Raw genomic sequence first — 18,488 nt, 5'->3', positions numbered from 1 at the left:
TGGCACAATTATTGATAGCACTTCTTCATTATGTTGTCATTTTGACACTTGTAAACACTCTCTGGGCATAGGTTGCACCTTATAAGTGCCAGTTTAACACCCAAATATACCAATAGGCAATAAATAGGAGACAAATCAACTTTGGCAAAGGGCCTCCAACTACGCTGCAACACGTGTCGCTGCATTTTTAGTAACCTTTGAACCGTTTGAGCTAGAAACAAATTTATTTTTGCTAAAATCTGCAAATTTAACACCAGACGGTGATTATGTGACAAATGCGGAAAAACCACAAGTATTCACCGCGGCTGCAGAATCACACAATTCCAGTGGCCCCAATGATCATTTTTTAATGCTTTTAGATCGCAACACTTTGCCACCAGTGTGGCCATATGCACTCTAAATTTGGTTTTGTGCTGTTAGATTTGTTGGGGAGCTATTTGTTGAAATCCAAGTCTCATTTTGAGCTGGGATACATGTCAATGGTGTGCAACTGGTTCTCTGTTGTGATGGCTATGTTGCAAAACACTTTGCTAGGTGCTTCAAACAGTAAGCTCCAAGTTGCTACAGCAGATGGGCTGTCTGAATTCATTAAAGGGACACAGACCTAGTGAAGAATGAGGGTGCCCCTGTAGCTTGTTAAGAGACTATATGCTTTCATGAACAGATCAAAGGTCGTGGACCCAGGTTTTGATTCCATGCTCGTTGCATGTGAACCTGGACAAGTTTATCACTGAGGTTTTGTAAGTTTGTACTCCAAGTTGAACCAGACATGTAGCAAGCTAAATGTCCTTTAGTTCAGGCTTCAAAATTGTTCGAAATGCTTCTTATCTGCAACATGCATATTAAATGTGACTCAGTCTACAAAAAACAGAAAACTTTTTAATCCAGTTGGGATATACTGAACGCTTTACTGAGGGAACTGCTGCAAAATAATCCTGACAATTAGGAAGGTGGGCTGAGGCTACCCACAAAAGACAGGCAGACTCCAGTGAACCCTGGGAGTAATGCTGGCTAAGTACACTACTGTAATAGTATTATGATGTTTTACTTATTGATTTATTGTTCCTTTTCTTGGTCATTGATTGTCTCATTGCTGATTTTTTTAGCATATTTTAACTATTTTATCCAAAGTATTATGGTTTAGTATGTTCTATGAATTTTTATCAATATGTTCCTGTATTATATACTTGTGCTTTTATGGTTTTTAACCGAAATAAAGCTATATGAATGAATTTGGGATTATCCACTCTACAAACACCTGATGAACTTGAGAGTAAAAGGAGAAGTCTTTCTGCGTTGGGTATATGTTCCTCCATGCATCTGAAAGCTGCCTGCAAGACATAGACCTTGGAAAGTTCATACCCAACAAGCATGTGCCCAGTTTTGCATTTGTTGTCCTATTGTGATTGCGACTTAAAAGTACCATTCCCTTAAAATCTATCAACTTATATTGGCATCGAACATGGCCAAACTGTTTATTGACACTCCACGGGACTCCGTTTACACCTACTAGGATGGCCAGTATAACCTCAGATTTTTGGTACATGCGACCTCCGCAGGGGGGGCTTGTAGCTCCATCTTAAGTCAGTGCAGATATCAAAGTGCTTAAAAAGAAGGTCTTGACCAAAAGTCAGTTGTTAATTTGCAGGTGAATACACTGCAGTGAGTACTTCAGAGTCTCATTACATCTTGGTACTTTACATCAGACGAACTAAAAGAGAGCGAGAGGGCGAGCGAGAGAGAGGGCGAGCGAGAGTGAGCGAGCGAGCGAGCGAGAGAGAGAGACATACATACATACAGGGTCCAAATAAAAATACAAGCCTATACCAACAAATCCTTCCCAGCGTGTAAACATAATTAGAGCAAACGCAGTAACCTGTGGGCAACAAGTTCCACTGTCCTACATTGCACTTTGTTTTCTTTTTATATGTATTGTTAAACCTGCTCTATAGTGTCAACGCACTACAAAAGTAAACCACATGTTAGAGTGCATGTTTTCAATTTCCTTACAATGCGCTTTGCATCTTAAAATTGATTCATATTACAATTGTTGCATAAAGTAAGTTTTAAATATTAGCACCTTATCTTTAGGTGCCAGTTGGATTAAATACTGAAGAACTGAACTAAATCTTGGCTCAGCATGAGTTGGATACATATTTGTGCATAGAGAATTCTGTAATATGTTTGTGCTTTTGTCTGCTTTTACATTATGCTATTTTGTGGGTGTTTTTTATTTAACAGATTCACATTTTTTCACACAGGTCTGGAGATTAAGATTGCATGAAGATGTTCTGTAGATGAGATATCTTCATTGTTTTTTCAATATTTTGACTTGTGACATATTTAATTTGATTCCCTAAGGTGTGATGTATAGATATTAGTGAGGATAGCCTGTGCCTGGCCAAGTACTGAAGGGCTCACTGGGGCATCACTGATGTTAAACAATCGTAACTAGGATGTACCTGTGGGTGTCCTGCATTTACCAAAACCAACACATTCTTTGAGTTTGTCCGCTTGGGCAGTACAATATATTTATAATACACATTGAGTGGGGCCTATATAAGAGTTTGTTGTTTTAAGAACTTTGAAGGGATTGCATATGTAGTATATTGCTGAACCAACTCTATATTCAGTATTGGGAGACCTGTGTGTTGGATACACACTGATTTGCACACCTTGACACATTTTTAATTCGTTGGTTAATGGCCACATATATAACATAGTGATGGTTGCCTGCCAGCCAGCAGGCATTCAATCTTGAAATCTGTCGAAGACACGTCGTGATTTGTTCCATTTGAGGTCTAATTAATATACGACATCACACATCGACCTGCTTTCCTCCTACTCACGTAGTCCACAGATGGGACTGGATTGTGTCTCCTTCTTACCCCTCTGACATAGGAGCCTATGGACCCATGTTTGTATTGTGATTCCACCAATTATGGTTGGATACAAGGTGTCTCCTTTTGTCCTGAAGACGACCCCGGTTTAAGGACTCAATGCACCTTTGTTTATTGATGGGGTCGAAACGTCAACTGAAACTTAAATGCCTGTCCTGATTATGTTGCACAACTTTGATAACAGTAACTGTGTTACTGTATCTACCATTTGATTGTATTTCCAAATGTTTTTTGGCCGCACAGGCTATCAGACAGGTCTGCTTTTAAAAGACACTGTAAATATTGTATAAATACCCCCTTTTTTCTCACTTCCAAACCCTCATGACGAGCACTTCCTTTCAGCACTATCCCACCTATGTATAAGTATATCCAAGATGCAGGACTATAATGCAGCGATAAAAAAGAGACGAAGTTTCAAAATAGTTTTTCTTCAAATTAATTTCTTGTATGGGTGATGTGATGTTTGTTTACTAGGCTCTCCACTGTGACCGCCTGTTTTTTCTACTGACATTGACCCAGGACCGGTGGCCGTTTTTGGGTTCTCCCTATTGAAGTATAAAGACACAGCATCATAAGCATAAGTGCTTCCCTTCTAACGTTTATCTTTGTTCTACAATTGGTGAGCCAATCGGGCGGTCCTTTACTTCTCGCCACATCAGAGTTCAGTCATTTACTGCATTCTGCCCTCAAGGCTTTAGCTGGGATCGTGATACCACTCTTTACTTCGGTCGGAAGTGGAGATTTGTGAGCAGCGCGCCTCTCGACTTCAGAAGACACAGTCTTCTCAAGTGCGTGTTGTGGACACACTCAAGTTTTTTCCTTTGCACACTCTGCTTTCTATTCCCCTGCGCTGCCGACACAACTAAGGTGCTCTAATGATCCCCCTTACGCCTGACTGGGCTGCAAAAATAAACAAGGGCTCTGCCCTAAGGGTTAGGTGCCACTCCCCATTCTGATTTTGCTTGCCCTGATGGTGTTATTGCCTTTTGCACCTTTTGGGGCTGCCTCCCCATCCACTCCTCCATATACGTCCATAAAGATCTCCTCTGGGGCTATTTTTCGGTGTTCTACATCATTATGGCAACCTACTATCAGAAGAAGGATTTTTTGGGGAGAAGCTCCCTACAAGCAACGCATGGAAGAGAGACTTGTTGAGGCACTGGATGTCAATGTGCAGGACTTTGTTAATATGACCTTGCTTAGGGCCCTCTACTCAACCTCCACTCAATTCTGACAGGAGGGAAATATGGCACAAGCGCAGGGAATTTCCTCCCAAGGTAAAATCAGCTGAGCTTGGACAACCGCGGAATGAGGCCTTGGACAGGGTGACTAACAGCCCTACTGGACCATGGATACGGTGTGTCTGCTGCGACAGGCCCTTCAGGGCTTTTGCAGGGGGCCGGCCAAGCCTTGGAAGATTCGGTTTCCCAAACCTCTGATACAGACCACTCCCAAGTGGAACCGTGATATTCACCAAAAGCAAGCACAAGTACCATAATATCAGTGAGCCCTGCACTGCGCCCCAGAGAAATATTCAGCAGTTCAATCCTGATGAGATATTACAACCACATTCAACAGAATGGGTTCCCTGAGGTGGTGGATTTTGTGCAGGCTTATTGGAGCAAGGGGTTCGAAAGGGAAGTACGCAATACCTTGCGTTCCGAGTGACCTTGTACTTCTCTCCTGGACAAGGTGGGGGACACAAAAGACCTCGACCCTAATATGACAAAGTTCCTGAAAAAAAATGTCGATGACCCAAAGAAAGGAATCGACCGTGCCTGTCACGGCTGGCACGACAAACTCCTGAACATATTGGGTCCTTGCACGAAAATTCTTGATTTGACGGTCCAAGCCAACGATTCTAATTCCACCATCAATCCTGATGTCCAGTTACAATTGTCCCAATGGGCCATGTGTCTCCAAGGCAATGCAAACGGCGCCATTTCCGTGGAAAGGTGCAGGTCCATCTTGATCCGCATCGACACAAAATTGGCAGATTTGGCTCCCTCAGAGGCTGGCCTATTGGCAAACGGCCCCCTCTTTGGGGATAAATTTGTTAAAGATCTTGGCAAATACGTTGCCACCTATTTGGCCTTGGACAAAGCCCAGTCATCCATAAAAAGTGTGTTCAACAGTGGCCTTTTTGCTAGGGCCTGGTGGCACAGAGGTCGTGTGCCAGGCCTAGGTGCCCCACAGACCTTGCCCATAGGTTACATGACTCACAGAGGAAGAGGAGCAGACTCCTATTCAGGCTCCAACAACTTCTACCCCTCATGCCCCAGAGGGGGCAGGGGTCGTTACCACAAGAATAACTATCGCAGAGGACAATCATAAGCTTACTCAAGTACCGTTAATTCCAAGTTCAGATGTTGTAATGGAGGGCAGAATAAAATTATTCCTACACCATTGGGCTTGCGTCCTGGAGGAAGTGCAGGGGTTCCGGCTGGAGTTCTATTCAATGCCTTCACATCCCAGGAGGTTCCTCCTTCCCCTCTCCTTTTTTCCCAATGTGACAGTCTCTTTACAGACACATGACATTCTGGAGTTGCTCCACATAGGGACGGTATTTTACACTATACCACATCCCAAGGGGTTCCTGAGTACTATTTTTCTGGTACAGAAGAAAGGCGGGCTTTCAGCCTGCTATTCAATCTGCGCCAGTACAATTCTTGGATAGTCTATCGACATTTCAAGATGGAGGCCATCCATCTCCTGCACCATCTTCTGCAGGAAGGTGATTGGATGGTGCATCTCAATTTAAAAGCCACATATTTGACGATCCCGATTTTTCCCCTCATTGGAGATGGCTTCAGTTTTATTGCCGCGGCCAGTGGTACGAGTTTACCGCTCTTATCTTTGGTCTCTCCTAGGCCCCTTGGTGCTTCAACAAACTTTTGTGCCCGATTCTTCAATGCCTCGGAGAGAAAGGTGTGTGATTGATAGTCTATCTGTACGACATCCTCATCATGGCTCAACAGCTCAACAGTTCTCCTCCATCTTTTCTGGGTGACAACTCCTGCAGGACTTGGGGTTCCTAAAAACAGCAAGAAATCTCTCCTCACCCCATCCCAGGATCTAAAGTTCTTTGGGTTCCAAGTGGACTCGATATCCACCCAGCTTAAACTTCCCTTCCAAAGATGCTTTCAAAAAAGAAGGAATTGAGGTAAGCTCTGGCATCTCATACAATATCGTTGAGGATTTTTTCAAGGTTGGTAGGACTTCTTGCGTCCTCCATTCAGGCCATTTATGCGGGGCTTTTCCAACGACTCAATATTCTGTATCTCTGCAGGGAGCTGTCCTATGCGGAACACTTAGACCTGTCGGAGGAAGCCAGAATGAAGATCTCCTGGGGACTCGCTCATATGGATGCATGGAAAGGAAAGACAATTTTTGCATCTGTTCCAGAAGTGATCATAGAGTTGGATGCCAGAAGATGGGGCTGAGGGGCAAATGTGGCTCAGTGGAGACAAGATGCAGATGGTCTCCGGATGGGCTTTGGCGTCATATCAACTGTCTCAAACTCCTTGCAGGATCCTTTGCAGTAAAGCATCTCTCTCCGCACAAGGAGAAATGTTGCATCCTTCTTCAGGTGGACAACATTTCAGCTGTATGATACGTCTTCTGGCGGAAATTGCCAATGACTTTTGACATTATTGCCTGGAACACTGGATTGCGGTGACAGCAGGGTATATTCCAGGCCAGGTGAAGAACATTGCCGAAAATTGGAACTCTTTGTTCCTACGCGACTCCAGTGATTGGAGACTTCACTCTCTCACCTTCAAGGCTCTAGATTGTTTATGGGATCCGTGTGCAGTGGACCTGTTTGTGTCTCGCCTCAACTCTCACCTGCCATATTTTAGCAGCTGGAGGACAGATGCTTTGGCAGAGAGTTCAGATGCCTTTCTACAGTCCCCTGTTCACAATGATCCAGAGAGTTTTCTTCCAGATCATGTTGGAAAGCACAGTCATGGATCCAGGTGGCCATGGTGTTGTCATGAGCTCCACTGGTACAGAATTGCCCCTTTCTGGACCTGCTCTTGAATCCAAGGGGGCTTCCCCATCAGTTGGTGGTCGATGGACAATTGTCTCTGATGGCATGGAGACTTTCAGAAGACAATGGCAAGTGCATTGCATTTCAGAGCAAGCTATGTTCTATTTATCTCAATCATGGGCTCCAATTACCAACAAGAGATTATGCTGTAGCATGGAAACGTTGGGCTTCTTGGTTCAGTGAACGAGTTTGGATCCCTTGGAGACCACCGTGCAGATGACAGTTTATTTTTTGTCTCACCTGACTCCTCAGGATTTGGCTTACAGGACAATCAACAATTTTCGGACAGCCATTTTGGTGGGTTTCCCTCATGTGGATGGTAAGCTCATCAGGGAGGATCCTCTCATCTGTAAGCTCCTTCGGGTGTTTGGATGGTTCATCACCCTGCACCAAAATACTCCGTCTTATGGAATGTGGATGTGATCCTTAAGTTCTTGCTGACATGGCTTGTAAATAGGGCTCCCGGTTTTCTGTTTAAACGGATTTTTACATATAAATACAGACGGAAAGCAAGTTTCCTTTGTCTGTATTTATATTTAAAAACGGGAAAATACTAGCACATTTTGCTGCGCTGCTGTGCTCCAGCAGAGAGTTGCAAAACAGGATGGTATGGTAATTGTTTCACAGAGTAAGTATTGCCTCTGGTGTTCTCGGTATTTATGGGGTGAGAAAAAGACATTCAAAATAATGAGTCACTTAGTATAGTCAAGTGCAGCTTCTAGCTGATGTCAGAGGCACAACTAGAGACAAATTTCGGGGGTGGGGCGAGCTGATAAAAATGTCGGGGGGGGGGGCTAATTCTTCTATAAATTCAACATACTCCTTGCGTGTCAAATAAAACAGGGTCTGACGGACAGAAAATATACATGTGTAATACAATCTCTGTGTATACCAGAGTCACTAACCAGCATGTATGAAACGCATTGTGGGAAGTTACAGTATTTGCATAAAACTTCTTAAAGCTAAAAAATGAAGAGCACGGTGAATGCAAGTATCACAGTGCTATATTCCAGTGCACGGGGGATGGAACGCACTGTGGCATGTTGCCGTATTTTCTTAGAGCTCAGAAATGGAAAGCATTTCAAATGCACGTATGAAAGCGCTATATAACAGTGAATGGGGGATGAAAGACACTGTGGCAAGTTAGAGAATTTATTTAGAGCTCAGAAATGGAAGGCAAGGTGAATGCATTTATCACTTATTCACAGAGTGATATTCAAATGAATGGTGGATGAAACACACAGTGGCAAAGTTCCATTAAGGGTTTAGAGCTGAGAAATGGAAATGCATGGTCAAGACATGTTTCACAGCGCTATATTCCTGTGAGTGGAGGGGGGGGGGGGTGGAACACACAATGGCAACCAATCAATGAGGACATTGGAATAGGAAGTTTAGAGCTCAGAAATGGAAAGCGTTGTGAAAGCACGTATCACAGCGCAATATTTCTGTGAGTGCAGGAACGACTGTATAGCTTGTTGTACTAAGTATGTTTCTCCCCATGCCTGTTGTTGTTAGTGAGCAGATCCACATTACTTGATTACAGAGGTGCAACCAGAGCCAAAATTCGGGGAGCGGTTGGGGGGGGGGGGGGAGGCTGATAAAAATTTCGGGGTGGGGGCTAATTCTTCCAGCAATAGGCAGGGTGGAGAGGCAGGGGTGAAAGGGGGTGAAAAAAAGAAGGGGTGAAAAAACAACAGAGCCTCGTTAGCAAGAGAATGGTCTTTTAAAGACCTGTGAAGTACTCGGGTGCGGCTGGCAGTTCAAAAACTGTCTGTGTCTGTGCCCGGGAATCTGTCTCAGCCCGGGCTGACACACACGACTGGGGGGGAGCGGTCCTGAAGCCTGTTGAGCCCTATGGGCGTTGCATGCCTGATGGATGTTCTCTCAACAAATAGACACAAAACGGCCTTAATTGTGCACATTTCCAATTTTGATGGGCGGTTTCCTGATCTTCTGGACTCAGAGGTAGGTAACTGATAAGAAAATATAGTAAGCACAGCTGATCGAATGCAATGTTGATATTTTGGGTGCACAAACTGATCATTATACCTATAAAACCAAACACTGCTCACGGTATGCACCCTTGATATTTAACCTTCTCTTTCACACCTGCTTTTTTTGTCCCTGGTAAATTATGATGATTAATTATTCAGCATCCTTGGATTGTTTTTTGACCCTGCCTTCTACATCTCAGCTTCTCCTCAAAGACTGTGGAATCTCAACCTGGTAGATGGCATTACAATAAAGGCTTAGTGCTTTGCACTTAAAACAAAACATTCATATTTTAGGCAAGAGACCTCTAGTATAGTATAGTTTATTACACTTAATTTAATTCTAAATGCTAAACCGTTATTCGCCTTAAATAATTAGATGGAAACAGCAGTGATTTCACTAGTAAATCTAAATCACCTCAGAGGGTGTCAATACAGCCAAACAGCAAGAGTCCTTATGCTTGTGCTGAGATCAGACTTACTGCTAAATTTGATTAGAGCCCCTAGTCCATATTTACCTAATACTTTGAATTGCTGTTAATGTGGAGGCTTGCTTGGGTCCTGAAAGAACCTCTCAATCTCTGACATACCAGTCTAACTAGGTGCATTTTCATGTCAAGTAAACAAACGAAAATTACCTAATGTGTTTCTCCCTGTTCCTTTTTTTGGAATTTTGGTTTTTTATGCTCTACTGTGAACAGGGTTCAGTCAAACCTGTACTATTAAAATGGTGTTTCTTTATTCTCTTAGTGCATCCCTTGCCCCTGTGTGTCTGGCCAGAATTGTTGTCAGGATCTCAAGCTGACAGTGGCAAAAACTAAATCATTATTAACTATGGAATTATAAGGAAACAGTAAAGTGCAAGCCACCCTCTCTGTGCAATCTGTGCTAGTCAGGGCATGGAAAATTCCAATATTTTTCCCAATTCAAAAACGATAACATGCAGTTTACAAAAGCAGTGCTGGGCACAGACAGAAATGCTTTTTCAGACAGCATATTACTCTTGTCTAGTGCATAATCTGAATTGAGTTGCTTCCAGGTGCTTATAGTGGGGCACAATTGGGTTGTAGCTGAAGGCAGTGTGAGTTTCTCTCAGTGGGACAGTATGGTGTTCAGTGTGGGAGAGAATGTGGCACTCTGTGCAGATGACAGAAACTGCAAGGCTCTGAGAAACAGCTTTTGATAGCACTTGTAGGCATATTTGGGACATTCTGCAAATGGCAAAGTTTTCAGATGAATATCTTGTGTTGACCAATAACAAACGAGTGCATGTGTGCATTGTCAATTTAAATAAATGTGGAAAAATACTAGCTGCAGCGTCGTCTTTTACTTGTGGGAAAAATAAATGTGGATAAATACAGATAAAATGCCCAAAAAATAAATATGGATAAATGCAGATGGAAATGGCAAAAAAATAAATACCATAAAACCGGGAGTCCTACTTGTAAATGAGGACCTAGAGGCGCAGTTATCAGCTAAGTTGGCCCTCTTATTGTGACTGGTCTCATGAAGACAGGTATTGGAGGTCAAGGCCCTGGACATAACAAGTAGAATATTTACACCCGTGGGGATATCTTTCTGCATTTCTAAACGTTCCAAGACTAATTCTTGTATCAGTTATCCAGCCTTTCCCTACAATCCAAAATTGTGTGTGGTCAAATGCATTAAAGCCTATGAGGACTGTATCCTAAAATTCAGCAGGGATCAAGCGGGTCAATTACTTATCTCTCTGTAAAAACCTATTGGCCCTGTACTGTAGATCAATGTGAAGACGGCATTAGAGCTCATTAGCACTATTCGGGATGGATGTTAACTTCTTGAAGTGCAGATCCAGATATAGAATAAACCTAGCATCAGAACACAATAAATGAATCTGGGTTTGTTTCCATTCACAACATCCGAGGATAATTTTGTTCATGTTACAATATTATTTGTTTGCCTTCCTACCACTGTCATCTAGGGGTCCTCAAGACTACTGGTGTGGTGAAGGCCTCATTTACCCCAACCTCCAAGCATATTTGAAGTTTCTTGTTGCTGTGGATGGACATACCAGAAAAAAGTGCTTCCAAAAATACGCCAGCAGCACTTTCCTCATAAATTTCATGTGGGGAAATAACACAGGGGCTTGCTCAGTGTAGAGTAGTGTAAGTTAGCAGTGACGGAACCCTTTTAGTTCCTGATATCCTCCGTAGAATTGTGACATAAGCGTTAAAGTGTAGTGAAGTTAATGCAGGTTTAAAATGCTGAGCTTGCGGTTACACACAGAAGAATAAACACATGTTATACTAAAGCCCCCTGTATGGTGTAGTCATCTGCGAGTACCGAGGATGAGGGAGGATGCTACACTCAACATCATTTATTTCTGAAAAGCAAACCGCCTTGAGGTGGTTTCTATTCAAGAAACAATATAAATCAATGACCCTGATGTAAATGGATTCTTCTTCCTGCGAATACGGCCACAGATTATTTTGTTTGTAGTTGGATCAATTGCAGACAAGACAAATATGCACTGAAGAAGGTGGGCCGTCTGATGTATGGAGGTGGCGGATTAGTAGCTGGATCATAGGTTTGAGGCAATGGAGGCGCATCTGAAAACTTAGGGGTTCCTCCACATCTAAATGAGAGTGGGAACCAAAGATTGAGCCAGTGGAAACCCTTATAATATATGGCAGGCTTTTAAACGGCCATACTTACCATGACCTCCAATATGTTGTTTTGTCTAGATCATTTGCATGTTAGATATAGTTTAGGAGAGATACATCAAAAACAAACAGTACGGAATGTGAAGACTACACAAGCTTATCAGGAATATTAAGCCTTCCCTTTTCATTTCAATAGCTGAAGTGTTGCAAGATTCTTAAATTAATTCTATGTTCTCTCATATTGATACTGAATCAGTAGAAGACACTGTATTAATATGCAAGACTGTTTCAAAATGGATTTGTATTTCATTATGACAAGCTGTTTGGATGAATTGAGACATTCATGAAAACTTAATGGGAATGTCATATCTGAAAGTATATTTATTTTACTTTTGTTTTATGATTACTGGGGTGTTGTTTTAATATGTTGTAAACTGGAAACAAACTACATTTAAAGTAAAAAAAAAAAAAATGTATAAAAACGTTTTTGGGTGCGCCTTACAGGGAAGTACATTCTCAGATGACCTTCATAATAACAACTAGTTATAGCTCAATTCTATGAAAAAGCTGAAAAATGCACGAAAAATACCTTTATTAGGCTAGCTACAGTTAAAGTCTTAAGACAGTCATAAGGTATCTGCAACCAACAATTCCATACTCACAAAACCAATACTGCTTCATGGTAAGCCTTTGTAGGAAAATTTTCGTTTAGTCAAACACTGCTATCTCACTGCCAATGCTTACTCAGCAACACTGATATGATACTCACAGAATCTTATCTACCACTTGTATGATGCCTGTGAGGATTGATCTGCTCTATTCTTGCAAGAAAAACTGATATTTAATAATAATAAAGTAGCTAAATATAAAAGAGCCTGGATGTAGACAGGTTGATGCGGAATAAATATCTCAAAAATATAAAATATTTTCATGGAGTGTCTGTTCGAAATAAAGCAAGACCAACTCCTGAATACTTACGATCCTTAATATTAGGGTTTAGAACCTCATAGCTGCCCGGGCACTAGGCATGCCTTAATACCCTGTTACAAAATGAAGTTAGTAACTGCGACTGTCCTTTTGGACTTATATCCCACCATTACCCACCGATCAGCTACATGAGTCAATGCTGGTGCTGGCTCTTAGACTATAGCAATTCCTTCCCCAAGGTTTCCAAGAGTTGAAGATCATCTACAGGATGTTCAGAATGGGTTAACTAGGCATGTATGAACATCCCAGTCCATCTGTCCTACTCAGAGGATGCTCTGCTCATTACCAGGGGTCGCTCACGTCACTTTCGGAAAATGATAAATTATCTTAATTGACTGATGTTTCACAGGGATACAAGCCTCGCTTCAGAATAGTATCAAGCACTATGTTGTTCCAAACAGACTACTAATAAAACAAACTGCTCAGTGCCCTCAGAGGTGACTGACACTGCAGTGAACAAAACTGAATTTGGAATGATCTCTCAACCATCGTGCATGAAAAAGCAATTAATGTCACTTGTAGGAACAAACTCAGCTGTTTTGATTTAGTTCACGGACAGGAAACATATTTAAGCTCAGGCACTCATTTGCTTCTTCCTTTTTTACCTGTCTTCTTTAATCACGTCCACAAAGTGTGCATCTGTTTTCTCACGGATATTTTTGAAACGCAGAGGGAGCAGTGCTGACTGGTCCATGCTAACCCCGCCCCATCGGCTTTTCTCCTGCAACATCTCATAGAGGGATGCCTGGCTGTTAGTCAACTTCTCATCCTGTGGAGGACTCAGTAGTCCATTGTGGGCCTTTGGGTATCTGGCAATAAGTAGATGCTGTGTCATGAGGAAAGAAATGACATTAAACAGGTCACAAGGGGAAGTAAATATTACCATTAAACGCATTCTTATACTTATTTAGAACATTTGTAAAACTAGACTTAAAACCCACATAGACAGAACTTAAAAAAATAATTACATTTCAAGTTTAACTGAAGTCGAGTGTGCAGTCGAGAATCCTTCATCAAATTTACAAACAGTTCGTAGTGATTATAAAACCATGTACACAGTTCTCGTCTATTACTAATGTAGTCTCTTCATTCTCCTCTGCCAGAACGCAACTACTGGAACAGACCTTCTGGGGGTAGCAGCAGGGTCTTTGTTTATTTCCTAAAGCTACATCAGCTTCAAATGTCCTTATAACAAGAACCATCAACTGCAGCTTTACTCTTAATGCAAAAATCTAGCTATCTTTTTATTGTCAAAATCCAAAGACAGACAAAATAAAAACTTGCTGATTCCTTAGTCAGAGGAAAGGGACTCAATTGCGTTAGGACAGGTGGGACAGGAAGGAAGGGAAATAAGAAGAAAAAGAGTCACAATTTTTTATTATCCTACATGACCAGAGAAAGCCATTTATGTGAAACGTGATAAATGTACGTTTATATAACTAAATGCCTATAAAAAGAATTTAAAAAAGAAAAAAAAATCCTACATGACCAGAGAAATGGGGGTTCTGGGGGATTGAAGAAACCAATATGTTCATGTGCTGTAACAATTAGGAAAAAAGAAGTCCTTAGACAACATGTTCCAAAAAAGAAACTAGGAAAAGTGAATTACCAGTAACCGTTTCCAGTGAGGGTGTCTGCCTTGCATTAATATACTTGTAACAGTCACTTCCATCCAAGGGGAAGTCTCTTACTTTTTAACAAACACGTTTTTTTCAAATGAGTTCAAAAATCATACATATGTCCGTTTATACAGCGTTTGAGGTTATCAACTGCAAGGCATCCTCACCAAATGTATATGGTTAAGATAGTCCACAGTGCACGGAGGCGAAGGCCAAACTTGAGGCAGTCAATAATGTAAAACGACTTTGTGCAGGATACATGTCGCACAATACAATACATCTGAACAACAGAATGTAAGCAACAATGTCAAAAAAAATATAAACCAACTGTCTAGTGGCACCCCTGCATATTTGTATTTCAGGTAAAGTCAGCCCTAAAGGATTTTGTTGACTGATAACCATCCTACACACGTAGAATCGCCTAGAGATTGCTTCTTTGTAAACAGATTGTTAGGAGAATTCAAGAGGAGCAGTTGTGACAATCTAGACTTGTGTGATGTAGTCAACAGCTCATCACATGAATGAACTAGGATTTCACTAAGTCAACGGGCAGATATAATGGCCATCAGAAACGCTGCCTTACTGTAAGGAACTTGAAAAGTCACATTTGTACATTGGTTGATGCTACCATGGGTGTAGGAAGCACCGATTTTAATTTCTGAAATGGAGCAGGTCTATGAACTGAAGGAAACCTCAATTTTACATGTTCCAGAAAATTAGACATAACTAAGATGTTAAACAAATACATATGAGATATCTATCAATTTAGTTTAAACGTCATCAAAGTTATTCCTGACTCAGAATTGACTCATGGCTTTCAAGCACCCAAAGCAAAACATGTTTCTGTTCTTGGGAGAAGCATATTCTTGTAGAATTCTTTCTGAACTTTACATGATTTCAAGTGCAGTCATAGGTAACATGAGGAGCACATTCTGTAAGTGCTCAAGAGCTAAACTGACAAGATGAGACATACTGGGTTGTAAAAGGCACAATGTTCTGTTCTGTTTGACAGCAGTGAGAACCAAGGTACACTGCTTGTTTACTCTTTTAAAGGACGTCAGCTGTGCAAAAGGGACTAGTGACTAGATGCGCATTACACACTGTAAAAACACGCATTAAATAGATTATATATCATGAATAAAGGACGTTTGTCCTGTTTATCAAGGATCAAAAGTATAATGACATTAAATAATGTTACTTATGTTTGATTCGCCTTTTTGCTTAAACACAATTCTCAGTGTTATTTTGATAATATTATCTGTGTATACATTTAAGGACTTGCGTTATCATACTTCTTTTGTGGAGAATTGTTTAATCCATTTGTTGAGCCCTCTTTCTTTATTTTTTAGGTCTCGCCTGAGCCAGCGCATGCGCTGCTCTGGTGAGACATTTAGGAGTGGAGTTTTAAAAGTGCTGCCAAAGGCTTTTGCTGGCCTCAAGCGTGCGGTTACGCGCGTGTGGACATGCACAGCTGCCATCTGGCTTTCTGTAATGGCTCATTAAGCCTTACAGCGCGTGAATCATGATCCTCCACCCCCTTGCTCTCTGCTCACACTACCCCCTCCCTTCTCCCCCTCCCTCCTCGTCAGCTTGTTTTAATTTGTTTTGATGAATGAGGGACAAGCCTGACACCCGATTCCCTGAGATTAATAGAACCACTCGCGTGCTTTTTTAAAATTTCCTTTTTTCTCCCTGGCTCCCTCTCTCTGCCCCTTTCCCTCTCTTTCTGCCCTTTGCTCCCTGTGTACCTCTTTCTCTTTCTGCCCTTTGCTCCGCGTGTACCTCTTTCCTCGGTTTCTCCCCGGGACCCTCCCTCTCTCTGCCCCTTTCCCTCTCTTTCTGCCCCTCTCCCTGTGTTCCCCCTGTGTGCCTCCCATTCCTCTGTGCCCGTCTCTTCCCGCCCGGCTTCGCCAGCTCCCGACGGGCACAATGCCCGTAGGACTCACCAATACTTCTGAATAAATAAACACAGATTTAGCGTTGGCGGCTTTCATTACCCCGGGTGGGGGGTGAACAGTGCATCGGATACAAACATCCCCACCCACATCTCCTTTTTAGGTCTCGCCTGACCCAGAGCATGTGCTGGTCTGGCAAGACATTTTGTGAGGGCTCCAAAAAGTGCTACCAGGCCAGCCTAGAGCTACAGTGCATGTGCGCGGGCGCCACGCTTTACCGCGATTACGTTCACTTTCGCGGCCGCTTTGATGTTCTCCGTGAGGCTTCAATAGATTGCAGCAGTTAAAACAAGCATTGGCATAGCCAATAGGTCTCGCTTTTGGGACCTTATAAGTGTTTAGTTATGCAACTGTTGAATGGCTAAACACTTATAAGGTCCCAAAGGCGAGACCTATTGGCTATGCCAATGCTTGTTTAATATGCTTGGGGAAACACAGGAAAGTTTACAGACTGTGTTACCAAATTATAGTGCATTTTAAGAATGACATTCGATACCATTTCTTTAAGGCATTGTTTAATCATGTTTGATGCATGCCAATATTTCAAAAACTAAGAATGAGGGTAAAATATGCTTTTTTAAATTTGTCTGATGAATGACTGACAATCCTGACACCTGATTCGCTGAGATTAATAGAAACGATACAATATTTACGCGGCGCCGACAAACAATTATCCTTCCATCTATCTCTGAGATTATCTTCCTGATTGAAAACTTCTCATGCGTGTAATCGGAATTGTTTGGAATTAGAAGGGAATTTATGGCCTTGCTCCTACTGTCCCAAACCTGTCCTCTGTCTCATTATCCCTTTTTTCTCGCTCCCTCCCCCCCCCCCCCCCCGAGTCCTCATATAAGCACCTTCCAAACTCCTTCCTTTCTTTGTTTTCTTCCCCTCTTCCCTCCTTCCTTTCTTCCCTCTGTTCACTTGTCTCTATCCTCTGCTCTCTTCCTTCCTTTCTGCCTTCCTACCTTTATTCGTTCCTCCCTCCTGCTTCATTCCATCCTTTTTTGCTCTTTCCATGTCCTCCTCTCTTCCTACCCTCCTTCCTTCCTTCCTTCTATCGTTCCTCCCTTCCTCCTGCTTCATTCCATCCTTTTTTTGCTACTCCCTCCCTCCTGCTTCATTCCATCTTTTTTTGCTCTTTCTTTCCATCTTTCCCTGTCCTCCTCTCTTCCCTCTGTTCCCTCCTCTTTTCCTACCCTCCTTCCTTCCTTCCCTTCTTCCTTCATTCCTTCCTTCTATCGTTCCTCCCTCCCTCCTTTCCCTCGCCTCTCTCTCATCACTCCCTGCCCTTCCCTTTCTACCCTCCTGCTTTCCTCGTCTACAGAGTACATTGTGGACTGTGTAGTCGTGCATCTGTGTGTTGTGAATCCTGGAACATCTCCCTCGCAGCTGACACCGCAATAAGTCAAAATGATTACTAACCCGATAAGACTGGGACCTGGATAATAAAAGGCTTGTGGTATCGGATGTGTGCAACGTGCAAGCGCATCACTATACTAACATGTCGCAACTCAGAAATTAGGTCGCTACGTAGGTGGGCTTTAACTCGGAATGCCCAACAGATAGAGAGCTTGTGTCACATTCTTCTGAATGGGACATTTCACAGGACGCACACTACAGGGTAAGACACTGCATGCTTGTCATTGTTTTAGTTGCACTGTAAGAGGAGGCACATACAGCAGTCACGGATAGATTGTACACTGCAATTCAATTTCAGACGCAACGTTCTGGATCTTTAAGCCGGTCAATAATTTCCTCATCTCTTTCTCTGGAGTTTGCTTCTCAGAGATGATGGTACAGTGAGGACAGATAATGTACATTGGAGGTATGCAAGACATGTTTTAAATTGAAACCTATATAGACGATCATAAGAAAGAACAAACATTGGCATAGCCAATAGGTCTCGCCTTTGGGACCTTATAAGTGTTTAGTTATCCAGCACAATATCCTTGGTGCAACAACATCAAGTGTTGCATGCCTAAACACTTATAAGGTCCCAAAGGCGAGACCTATTGGCTATGCCAATGCTCGTCTAATTTTGTCAGTAGCCTAACTAATCATTTCATTTTGCTCTAAATAAGTACATTGGCAAGCTCGTCCAAGCCATTGCAAAGGGATCTCAGAACCAACGGCAGAGGGCAGAAGAGCTCCACTCCCCGAGCTCACCTTCCCGAATCAGCAGCGTTCGTTGAGAGCGAATCATTTACATTTTTACAAATAAGTGAAACAAACGGCTCCCCTTAGGCTGTGGCCTAACTCAAGTCTCCGTGCATTATAACCACAGTAGTACATTAGAATGCTAAACAAATCAATTCGTTAATGTTAACCGATATCTATTCA

At 42.3% G+C, this 18,488-nt stretch overlaps 1 protein-coding gene across 2 annotated transcripts in view; it reads right to left on the bottom strand.

Moving 5' to 3' along the window:
• Positions 1–18,488, bottom strand: part of ADCY9 (adenylate cyclase 9) — a 482,409-nt gene that overhangs the window by 109,265 nt on the left and 354,656 nt on the right. For both annotated transcript variants that reach the window (XM_085628464.1, XM_085628463.1), the window contains exon 5: positions 13,177–13,397. In XM_085628464.1, coding sequence (XP_085484590.1) covers positions 13,177–13,397 — 221 coding nt within the window. The remainder of the gene's footprint in view (positions 1–13,176; positions 13,398–18,488) is intronic.

Source organism: Triturus cristatus, chromosome 10 (assembly GCF_964204655.1).
Source record: "Triturus cristatus chromosome 10, aTriCri1.1, whole genome shotgun sequence".
In the NCBI taxonomy this organism is placed as follows: Eukaryota; Metazoa; Chordata; class Amphibia; order Caudata; family Salamandridae; genus Triturus; species Triturus cristatus.
Note: the sequence above shows the minus strand (reverse complement) of the source record. Positions and strands in the feature narration are given on the sequence as shown.